This window comes from Sapajus apella, unplaced genomic scaffold (assembly GCF_009761245.1).
Source record: "Sapajus apella isolate SASKATOON/1434 unplaced genomic scaffold, GSC_monkey_1.0 scaffold69, whole genome shotgun sequence".
Taxonomy (NCBI): Eukaryota; Metazoa; Chordata; class Mammalia; order Primates; family Cebidae; genus Sapajus; species Sapajus apella.
The window spans coordinates 7512524-7524718 of NW_022437009.1; the positions used below are offsets into that span (position 1 = coordinate 7512524).

Genomic DNA, 12195 nt, shown 5'->3' on the forward strand with positions numbered 1-12195 from the left:
ATTCTCCTGTCTCAGTCTCCTGAGTAGCTGGGATTACAGGCATGCACCACCATACCTGGCTAATTTTTATAGTTTTAGTAGAGATGGGGTTTCACCATGTTGGTCAGGCTGGTCTTGAACTTCTGACCTTGTGATCTGCCTGCCTTGGCATCCCCTGAGTAGCTGGGATTACAGGCGTGAGCCACCGTGCCAGGCCTGACTTTTTTCATTTTTTTCTTTTTTTAAGACAGAGTCTTACTCTATTGCCCAGGCTGGAGTACAGTGGTATAATCACAGCTCACTGCAGCCTGGACCTCCTGGGCTCCACAGGTCCTCCCACTTCAACCTCCTGAGTAGCTGGAACTACAGTCTTGTACCACCTCACCCAGCTAATATTTTATTTTTATATTTTTTTATAGAGACCAGTTCTCACTATGTTGTCTAGTCTGGTCTAGAATTCTTGGGCTCAAGCGATCCTTCTTGAGGATTTCTCTTTGGGGACTTGTCAGCCTCCCAAAGTGCTGGAATTACAGATGTGAACAACCATGCCTGGCCTGGTTTCTCTTTTTATAACAGTGATAAACTATGGAAACAAAAAGAAGTGAATGGTTCAATATGGGAATCAACCTGACTCTTAACCTACATTAGTAATTTTACCAAATACTTGAGCAGTACTTTTTGCCTTAGAAAGGACTTTCTTATACTTCTTGTTAACCACATTTAGCTGAGGCTCTGCTTTGAGATGTTGAGGTTAAGTGACTCGCCCACAGCACACAGCTAATAAATGGCTGATTTGGGGGTCAAACATGGGCATGCTGATCCTAGTCTAGTCTGTTAATCTCCTATGCTTATTATCTGAAAACTGTTTATGCTGCAGATAGAGTAAAATGACAATGTAACTTAACAGGGTTAAATTACTTGTAGATTAAATGCTTCTTACTGCTTTTTAATGCTTTATTACATATGCCTAGTTTTGCTTAAGCTTGTCTAAATTTTATGACAAAACTATAAAAAAGATAATTTTACATGGTATGTGTTATTGGTGAATCTTGTGTTTGTGTGTTTTTTTTTTCTTTTTGGAAAGAGAGTGCATTTAACATGCTGAATTGAACAGGACATCTTAACAGAATCTTTTAATTTGAGCTCATATATCTGCTGATCAATTCTAAGTGGAGGATATTTTCTGTTTGTCATAGATATTTGAATGGTGGTACTTCCATAAGCATGGCACATCTTTTATTGAGCAAGTATCTGTAAGCCATTTGCGACCACTGATGGGAGGAACAGAGCACAGCATTTCAGAACCAGGTTCTCCTTCCAGGAACAGAGAAAGTGAAACCAGCAGACAGAATTTGTCAGGTGACTGCTTTCCTAATGTGTTTTCAGAGCTTGTGTATTTAAGATTGAGTTTGGCTCTGGGAGATAGAAAACTCAAAACAGCAGAGTGCTGTGGTGTGCATGTTTGTGTTTTCCCCCAAATTCTAATCACCAATGTGATGTTATGAGGTAGGATCTTTGGGAGGTTATTGGGTCATGAGGGCAGTACCCTCTTGGATGTTATTCATGCCCTTTTGAAGAGATCCCAGAGAGCTGCTTGCCACTTCTACCATGTGAGGACACCACGAGAAGGTGCCATCTATGAACCAGAAAGCAGATCCTCACTAGACACCAAATCTGTTGGTACCTTGGTCATAATAGACTTCCTAGCCTCCAGAACTGTGAAAAATAAATTTATGCTGTTTATAATCTACCTAGTTTATGATATTTTGTTATAGCAGTCCACATGGACTAAGACACAGAGAGAAATTTGTCTTTCATGTTAATATAGGTAGTCCATGGCTAATATGGAAAACAATAATCATCAGATACCCGGACCCCTTCTATTTTGTTAGCCTGCCATCCAAAAATGTAGTTTTCACCTTGTAGTGTAAGGCAGTTGCTCTTGCTTCAGCCACCATATCCACATTCCAATCAGTAGGAAGGAAAGAAGTCCAAGGTAAGGTCACTCCTTCCCTCTACTCCACCCCACAGAAGCCAAGGACTATTCTCAGAGATGTTACATACTATTTCACCTTACTTCCTACTGGTCAGATCTGTTTCATGTGGCCACTACTCTCTATAAGGAAGGCTAGACATTGTCATCATTTTCTCAGTGTATATATGCCCAGCAAATCAGGGAATCTTATAACCAATAACGGAGAGAAGAGAAATAATCAGCCGTCTCTGCCAAGAGAGGAAAGTAGGAAAAAAAATTATTTTTTCAGTATGCTTAAAAAGACATAAAAGTCTCAGCTCTTCATAGATGAATATTCCATTATCATAACTGTTCCTCTATTTGTATCAAGTAGGAGAAAGCAAATTTTTTTTTTTTTAGATGAAGTCTCACTCCGTAGCCCAGGCTAGAGTGCATTGGCACAATCTCGGCTCACTGCAACCTCTGCCTCCTGGGTTCAAGTGATTCTCCTGCCTCAGACTCCCTGGTAGCTGGAATTACAGGCACATGCAAGTGCACCCAGCTAATTTTTTGTATTTTTTTTAGTAGAGACAGGGTTTCACTAAGTTGGCCAGGCTACTTTGGAACTCCCAACCTCAGGTAATCTGCCTGCCTCGGCCTCCCAAAGTGCTAGGATTACAGGTGTGAGCCACCATGCCCAGCCAGCTAGAAAGCAAATATTTTTAATGATATATAACTAGGAAAGCAAAATTTTCAAAGCCAAATAATTTTTTTTTTTTTTTTTTTTTTTAAATAGAGATGAGGTCTCACTATGTTGCCCAGGCTAGTCTTGAACTCCTGGGCTCAAGTGATCCTCCCACCTCAGCTTCCCAAAGTGTTGGGGTTATAAGTGTGAGCCACTGTGCCTCGCCAAAATGAATACTTTTGGATTTTTGTTCCTTTCATTTGCTATAGGTAATAATCATGTGGTAATAATACAAATGAATTAATTCCGTAATATTCCCAATGTCTCATTTGTTCAATAGCTTAACCACTAGAGTTATGACAGCTCAGTAGAAAAATACTACTTAAGCCAGGCAGGGTGGCTCATGCCTGTAATCCCAGCACTTTGGGAGGCTGAAGCAGGTGGATCACAAGGTCAGGAGATCGAGACTATCCTGGCCAACATGGTGAAACCCTGTCTCTACAATAAAAATAGAAAAAAATTAGCTGGGCGTGGTGGCACACGCCTGTAGTCCCAGCTACTCGGGAGGCTGAGGCAGGAGAATTGCTTGAACTCAGGCGGTAGAGATTGCAGTGAACCGAGATAGTGCCGCTGCACTACAGCCTGGGTGACAGTGTGAGACTCTGTCTCAGAAAAAAACAAAAAAATAGAAATATACTACTTGAGTGCAATTGGTGGTGATTTTTAGATGTGGTCATACAAAGTCCCTGAGGAAGCACCATTTAATTGGAGTTCTGAAGCATGACTAGGAATAGTTGGGTGGGGTTGGCAGCCATTCATGAGTATAAGAAGGAATAATAGTCAATTTCCCCTCCACTTCTCATTTCTCCTCTTTCATAAAATAATTACAGCACCCCTAAGAACAAGACATATTAAATTGAATATGATATAGATCTGTCCTCATGAAGCTCAGACTTCAATATGTAAGTAATTATAACAATAGCACATAACGTGATTTTCTTTTCTGTTGTAAGACTGACTATGCCATTAATAATAATGTTCTTAATACCTTTAAGAACATTCCATTTTGGTAGAGGATACAGATATAAATAAGTTGACAGCAAAAGAGTATAGTAAGCTGCTTTTATAGAGTATCTTATATGTGATACTCTATAAAGATATATGATATCTTATACAAGATACTATGGTGACAGAAAAGAAAGAGTGGTCAGTTTTTGGAGGGAAGGCTGCAAAATATTTCACAGAGGAAATACTTTGAATTGGACCTCAAGTGAGTTAAAAGCTGGGCACAGTGGCCCAAACCTATAATCCCAGTACTTTGGGAGGCTGAGGTAAGGGGATCACTTGAGACCAGGAGTTTAAGACCAGCCTGGGGGCAACATAGCAAGACCCCTGTCTCTACAAAAAAAATCAGTTGGGCATAGTAGTATGAACCTGTAGTTCCAGCTAATTGGGAGGCTGAGGCGGGAGGATCACTTGAGTCTGGGAGTTTGAGGCTGCAGTAAGCTATGACTTATGCAACTGCACTCCAGTCTGGGTGACAGCAAGACCCTATCTCTAAGGGGGAAAAAAAATTTTTTTAAGTGAATTAAAGCATCCTTTTGTTCCATTTTTTTGTCCCTGGATAACTTCATCTTATTCAATAATATTAGCTACCATAGACATATGCTGGGAGGAACCAATTTTAAATTTCTACCCCCAAGCTCTCTTTTAAACTCTAGACCTACATTTCTTTGCTAGACCCTTCCACCTTTAATGGCCCTAACCACCTTGAACTCACTCTGTCCAAAATGAAACTAATTTTCTTCTTCCTCTATAATTCTAAAATCTTTGATGGCATCCAATTCTCATTTTAGAAATCTTTGGGGGTTTTTTTCGTTTATATCATTTATATTAACCATTTTTTCTCCAGTCAACCCAAAATTGTAACAATTCCCCCTTAAAAAATTGTCTTGACTGGGCCGGGCGCGGTGGCTCAAGCCTGTAATCCCAGCACTGTGGGAGGCCAAGGCGGGTGGATCACGAGGTCAAGAGATCAAGACCATCCTGGTCAACGTGGTGAAACCCCGTCTCTACTAAAAATACAAAAAATTAGCTGGGCATGGTGGCACGTGCCTGTAATCCCAGCGACTCAGGAGGCTGGGGCAGGAGAATTGCCTGAACCCGGGAGGCGGAGGTTGCGGTGAGCCGAGATCGCGCCATTGCACTCCAGCCTGGGTAACAAGAGCAAAACTCCGTCTCAAAAAAAAAAATAAATAAAAAAAAAAATGCCTTGACTCCATTCTACCTTCTTTTTTTTTTTGGAGATGGAGTTTCATTTTTTTTTTTTTTTTTTCTTTCTCTGCTGACAAGAATATGAAGGAAGAGTTTCATCCTTGTTGCCCAGGCTGGAGCACAATGGCGTGATCTTGGCTCACTGCAGCCTCCACCTCCCGGGTTCAAGCTTTCAAGCTATTCTCCTGCCTCAGCCTCCCAAGTAGCTGGGATTACAGGCATCTGCCACCATGCCAGTCTAATTTCTGTATTTTCAGTTGAGATGGGGTTTCACCATGTTGGCCAGGCTGGTCTTGAACCCCTGACCTCAGGTGATCCGCCTGCCTCGGCCCCCCAAAGTGCTGAGATACAGGTGTGATGCACCCAGCCCAGCCCATTCTACCTTCTTTTCTTTCAACATTCATAGCCCTATATCAAGGCACTTAAACATCTCTTCCCTGTGCTATTGCTATAGTATCCTAAGTGGTTTCCCTTCCTCTTACACTTCGCCTTCTGGTACATTCTCTCTCCTTACTATGTAAAAAGAAAAAGTGGTTTTCAAACTTTTTAGACTCAGGAGTCCTTTTCATTCTTAAAAAATTATCCAGGGCCTCAAAGAGCCTTTGTCTAAATGTAGATTATGTCCATCAATATTTATCGTCTTAGAAATTAAAGCAGGAAATTTTAAAATATTTTTTAATAGCAGTAAATCCATTACATGTTAACATGTTATAGACTGAAATGTGTCCCCTAAAATTCATATGTTGAAACTTTAACCTCTAATGTAACTGTATTAGGAGCTGGGATTTTTATGAGGTAATCAAGGTTGAATGAGGGGATTCTAATCTGATAGTGTTCGTGGCTTTGTAAGAAGAGGAAGGGGATTGCTGCTCTCTGAAAGCCGGGAGATAGCCGTCACCAGAGCCCAACCATTTTGGTACTCTGCTCTTGGACTTCCAGCCTTCAGATTGTAAGAAAATAAATTTCTGCTGTTTAAGCCTCTCAGCATATGATATTTTGCTATGGCAACCCTAGCTAACAGATTTTGGTACCAAAAAGTGGGATACCACTGTAATAAACACCTAAATATGTGGAAGCAGCTTTGGTGCTGGGTAAGGTGTTGAAGCTATAAGAGTTTTGAGGTGCATGCTAGAAATACGGAAAACGACAGTTTGGCGAGGTCTCAAGTGGAAATAAGGAATGTGTGGTTGGGAACTGGAGGACAGGTGATCCTTGTATAAACTGGTAAAGAGCTGGCTGTACTGTATTCTAGCATTTTGGGGAAGGTAGAACTTGCGAGCAGTAAAATTGAATATTTAGCTGAGGAGGTTTCTAAGCAAAGTGGCACAACTTGGTTTCTTTTGACTGCTTATGATGAAATGTGAAAGGAAAGAGATGAATAGAAGAACTTGTTAAGCAAACAGGAACCACAATTTGAAGACTTGGAAATTCTCAGCCTATCCATTTTATGAATACATGAGAAAACTTGTTCTGAACAGAACAGTAGGGGTGTGGTTGAACAACTATTTGATATCATGTGTGTACTTCATAGACTTAGTCATCTTAGTAGAAGCCAGGAATAGAGTTGAGTTTATACCAGCAAACACACTGCCAGTTTGAACTAAAAAGGACAGGGAAGGTGGGGCAGAATGGAGGAAGGGTGTTAGACATTTTGGATTCTACTGGACCAGACCATAGAGCTACTCAACTGTGAACATGTACTAACTTCAAAGAAAAGGAAGAATGACCAAACCCAGGACTGCCACTCCCAATACAGGCCCAGTGGGCAAGGCTGTTTCCTCCTTGGTTTCAAAAGGGGAGGCTGCCTTTCCAGTTTCTGGGGCCAGGCCACCCTCACAGAGAACTACATGGGTGGGGCTGTACCACAGAGCCATGGGGGTGACATTGCCACCCCAGTGGGCCTGGAGGGCAGAGTATCAAGCCAAAAAGAATTCTCAAGCTTTTTCTCTCTTTTCTTCTCTTTCCTTCTTTCGTTTGTTTTGTTTTGTTTTGTGACAGAGTCTTGCTCTGTTGCCCAGGCTGGAGTGCAGTGGTAAGATCTCTGCTCACTACAACCTCTGCCTCCTGGGTTCAAGCGAGTCTTCTGCCTTAGCCTCCCAAGTAGCTGGAATTACAGGTGTGCATCACCATGTCTGGCTAATTTTGTGTTTTTAATAGAGACGGGGTTTCTCCATGTTGGTCAGGCTGGTCTCGAACTCCTGACCTCAGATAGTCCACCAGCCCCGGCCTCCTAAAGTGCTGAGAATTACTCACAGGTGAGCCACTGTGCCAAGCCTCTTTTTTTTTAAATAGAGACGAGACAAGGCCTCACTGTGTTGTCCAGGCTTGGGGTCTTGAGCTCCTGGGCTCAAGTGATCCTCCTGCCTCAACCTCCTGAGTAGCTGGGATTACAGGCAGCTTTAAGATCTAATGGAATTTGACTTGCCAGATTTTGGACTTGCTTGGTAACCATTACCCCTTCCTTCCTTTTGATTTTTTCCATTTGAGAATGGAAATGTCTATCCTATGTCTGCCCACCATTGTACAGTATATCGGAAGAACATAACTTGTCTGGTTCCATAGGTTCACATCTGGAGAGGAATTGAGTCTAAGAATGAATTGTACCTTCAGCCTCACCTTGTCTGATTCAGATATTTATTTTTATTTTTACTTATTTTTTTATTATTATTTTTCGAGACAGAGTCTCGCTTTGTCACCCAGGCTGGAGTGCAGTGGCACACTCTTGGCTCACTGCAGCCATCGCCTCCTGGGTTCAAGCGATTCTCCTGCCTCAGCCTCCTGAGTAGCTGGAACTACAGGTGCCTGTCACCACACCCGGCTAATTTTTGTATTTTTAGTAGAGATGGGGTTTCACCATGTTGGTCAGGCTGGTGTCAAACTGCTGACCTCTTGATCCGCCTGCCTCAGCCTCCCGAAGCGCTGGGATTATAGGTGTGAGTCACCGCTCCCAGCAATTCAGATAATATTCAGATGAAACTTTGGCCTTTAGATTTTAGAATTGATGCCAGAATGAGTTAAGACTTTGTGGGTAGAATTAATGTATTTTTATTTATTTGTGTATTTATGTATTTATTTTCGAGTTGGAGTCTCACTCTGTCATCCAGGCTGGAGTGCAGTGGCACCGTTTCAGCTCACTGCAACCTCCACCTCCCAATTTCAGCAATTCTTGTGCCTTAGCCTCCCAGGTAGATGGGATTACAAGCATGCACCACTATACCTGTCTAATTTTTTGTATTTTTAGTAGAGACTGGATTTCACTGTGTTGGCTAGGCTGGTCTCAAACTCCTGACCTCAGGGTGATCCGTCCACCTTGGCCTTCCAAAGTGCTGGGATTACAGGTGTGAGCCACCGTGCCTGGTGGAATTAACATATCGTATATGAAAGAAAGACATAAATTTTGAGGGGGGGCAGGGCCAGAATGCTGTAGACTGAATTGTGTTTCCCAAAATTCATATTTTGAATCCCTAATTCCCCATATGACTATTGAAAATAGGGCTTCAGAAGGTTATTAAGATAAAATATGAGTGGAAGCCTGATCTGATAGAGAGGAATGCCTTTTAATAAGAAGGAATACCAGAGCTCTCTCTTCCATGTGAGAATACAGCAAAAACTCAGCCCCACCAGAACTCAGTTGTGCTGGTACCCTGCAGGTACCCTGATCTCAGACTTCTAATCTCCAGAATTGTGAGAATATAAACTTCTGTTAAGTCACACAGTCAGTGGTATTTTGTTATGGCAGCCTGAACTAATTTTACTTGTGGGAAATATAATTATTTCTCACATTGTGAAACTTGTCTGATTCCATAGGTTCACATTGTGAAAAATAATTATATTTCTCACAACTAGTAAAAGTTCGGTTAATAGAAGACAGCGTATTCTCTGCTGTCTGTTGTGAAATGGTGTTCAATTGAAGTATATGAAGAAAATTTGGTTTTACTCAGATGTGTAATTGGAAAGGGGAGGAGTATTTTAATAGCCTTCTCAGAAAATTTGTGGATATCTTTTTTTGAAACTACACTAAAACTTGCTATGAGTACTTTCTGAAAGTTTAGTTGCAGTGTGGAATCTGAACTTTGAATGCTCTGTTACGTGAAAATCTGTTGGTATATCTTACATTTTGAATGGATCTCTTATGTATAATTTTATAATATACATTGGTTGTTTGGAAAAATACTTGTTCACTGAGTTATGCATATCATAAATGTTGAACAATTTTATTGCATAAAACAAAAAAATCATTTGTTAATATCATCATCATTCTCACAGAAAAGTCTTTATTGTGGTAAAATTTGCCAGGCTCACAGTAGCTGACACAAATTTTAAAAAATTTTAATATGTACTTGAAAGCTAAAATTTTATCACTAGCAGCAAATGCTTTCATTTTCTTTCTTGATTTTGACAGACTCAGTGCATTTTTAAGAAAATATCTGCCAGGTACCCATCTAAATAACTGTAAGTTTGTGTGTGGCTCTTTCAAGTAAAAGTGATGTTCCCTGACAAAAAGGGCCAGTTCTGCTCACAAACAATTTGTTTACTAGAGAAAACCATCATACCTGCTATAATGTTTAAAAGAAATTTGCTGGCCGGGTGCAGTGGCTCATGCCTGTAATCCCAGCACTTTGGGAGGTTTAGGTGGGCAGATTGTCTGAGCTCAAGAGTTTGTGACCAGTCTGGGCAACACGGTGAAACCCCATCTCTACTGAAATACAAAAAATTAGGCGGGCATAGCAGCCTGCGCCTATAGTCCCAGCTACTCGGGAGGCTGAGGCAGGAGAATTGCTTGAACCCGGGAGGCGGAGGTTGCAGTGAGCCAAGATTGTGCCACTGCAATCCAGCCTGGGCAACAGGGTAAGACTCCATCTCCAAAAAAAAAAAAAAAAAAAAAAAAAGGAAGAAATCTGTCTTATTTTTACTGCAAGGATGTGGAAGTGAAGAATCCAATGACTGCTAGTACAGTTTGGTGTCATTGTCTTGACTCATGCTAATGTGCTAGCAGTTTTACCCATCATTGACACTTCATCACCAGTTCAATTTTGCAGGACAAGTAAGACAAGTGAGGTAGGTGCCTAGGGTACCAAATTTAATGACATCCTTACTCTCAGGGTCATGCAACCGACTTCAAGTGAGCACATTTAAAAAGGCAAATAATGTCTTAGAATTTATTTTGAAAAGTTGTTACTTTGCGTTCCATGAATCATACTTTGACAACTGCTGATCTAAACAAAGGTCTGATATTTATTTTTCTGCTTATGTACCTTTGATGACCAAGGGTAATACCTAATCTCTTTACTGTAGTACATACACTCCTTCATCAATTTCTTCCAGTCTATTTTCTTTTGTTTTCTCCTTTTTTTTGAGATGGAGTTTCGCTCTTGTCGCCCAGACTGGAGTGCAATGGCGCCATCTCAGCCCACTGCAACCTCTGCCTCACGGGTTTAAACGATTCTCCTGTCTCAGCCTCCTGACTAGCTGAGATTACAGGCACACCATGCCCAGCTAATTTTGTATTTTTAGTAGAGATGGAGTTTCACCGTGTTGGCCAGGCTGCTCTTGAACTAACCTCAGGTTATCTGCCCACCTCGACCTCCCAAAGTGCTGGGGTTACAGACGTGAGCCACTATGCCCAGACTCTTCCAGTCTATTTTCTAACCCCATTTACAGTTCTCCCTCCCACTCCTTACCCTGTACTCTAGCCTAACCATACTGTATGGTTTTATGATACTTCCTCTGCTTTGGATGTTCTTCATTTTGCAACCTTATTCTCATTTTTTATAGTGATTCAATGTCAGTTCAAATGTCACCTCCTTTCTAAAGCCTTCCCTGATTTCCCCAGAACAAATTTAATCACTTCTTTTTCTTTTTTTTCTCTTAGAACAAAATGTATTTGTACTATGGCACTTGTCACACAGTTCAGGCTATTTACATGACTACTCTCATACTATATTTAATTCAATTAAGCAAGTCAGTTCCAGATGCTGTGCTTGGTTCCAGGAATATATAAATGAGCAAAGTTTTAAGACTTCATATTTTAAAGGGGAAACAAAACCAAGCAGATAATCACATTGTAATATGGTAAGTGCTATAATTGAATTATGAACCAAATGCTGTGGAGACAGAAGGAAACGACTAGATTTATGATTTAATTCTGTTTCTTGAGAGCATATTTTATTCATCTTTGTACTGTCTGTGGCTAGCACTGTGCTTAGCCTACAGTGGGTAGACAACAGATATTGGTTAAATGAAGATTTTAAAGTGTCTCTTTTTCCTCTTTTTCCCCCTTGTTTTTCAGAATGTAAGGTGTGGAGAAACCCTCTAAATCTTTTCAGAGGAGCAGAATATAGGAGGTATTACATTTTGCTTTCAGTATAGCTAGGGCATTGGTTTTAGAGTAAAGGTATTTACAAAAAACATTTGTCTTTATAAATAAATCACAGCTCTTCTAGTAGGAGATACTGATCTATAATAATGTAAAATGAGGTCGGGTGCGGTGGCTCATGCCTGTAATCCCAGCACTTTGGGAGGCCGAGGTGGGTGGATCACGAGGTCAAGAGATCGAGACCATCCTGGTCAACATGGTGAAACCCCGTCTCTACTAAAAATACAAAAAATCAGCTGGGCATGGTGGTGCATGCCTGTAATCCCAGCTACTCAGGAGGCTGAGGCAGGAGAATTGCCTGAACCCAGGAGGCGGAGGTTGCGGTGAGCCGAGACCGCGCCATTGCACTCCAGCCTGGGCAACAAGAGCGAAACTCCGTCTCAAAAAAAAAAAAAAAATTTAAAATGATTAGCCCACAGTTTTACTTGGCAGCTTCTTGACTGTGTTTTGTTTATTTTTTTAATTAAAAAAAATTTTTAGAGATAGAGTCTCGCTCTGTTGCTCAGGATAGAGTGCAGTAGCATGATCATAGCTAGCCACAGCCTTGAGCTCCTGGGCTCAAGCAATTTTCCTGCTGACTACAGGCACATGCCACCACATCCAGCTAATTTTTTTTTTTTTAAGTGAAAGCAAGTTTATGAAGAAAGTAGGCCGGGCGCGGTGGCTCAAGCCTGTAATCCCAGCACTTTGGGAGGCCGAGGCGGGTGGATCACGAGGTCAAGAGATCGAGACCATCCTGGTCAACGTGGTGAAACTCCGTCTCTACTAAAAATACAAAAAATTAGCTGGGCATGGTGGCACGTGCCTGTAATCCCAGCGACTCAGGAGGCTGAGGCAGGAGAATTGCCTGAACCCAGGAGGCGGAGGTTGCGGTGAGCCGAGATCGCGCCATTGCACTCCAGCCTGGGTAACATGAGTGAAACTCCG

General features: G+C 41.5%; 1 protein-coding gene across 12 annotated transcripts in view; it reads left to right on the top strand.

The window, feature by feature from the left end:
• The window catches only part of ST7L (suppression of tumorigenicity 7 like), a 135614-nt gene that overhangs the window by 7861 nt on the left and 115558 nt on the right, over positions 1 to 12195 (top strand). For 10 of the 12 annotated variants that reach the window (XR_004260264.1, XR_004260263.1, XR_004260266.1 and 7 more), the window contains exons 3-4: positions 1176 to 1338; positions 11182 to 11236. Coding sequence is in view for 6 of the 12 variants with exons in the window: in XM_032249744.1 (XP_032105635.1) it covers positions 1176 to 1338; positions 11182 to 11236 (218 nt within the window). In the remaining 6 variants the exon portion in view is untranslated. The remainder of the gene's footprint in view (positions 1 to 1175; positions 1339 to 11181; positions 11237 to 12195) is intronic. The other 2 variants (XM_032249748.1, XM_032249747.1) reach the window with 2 other exon arrangements.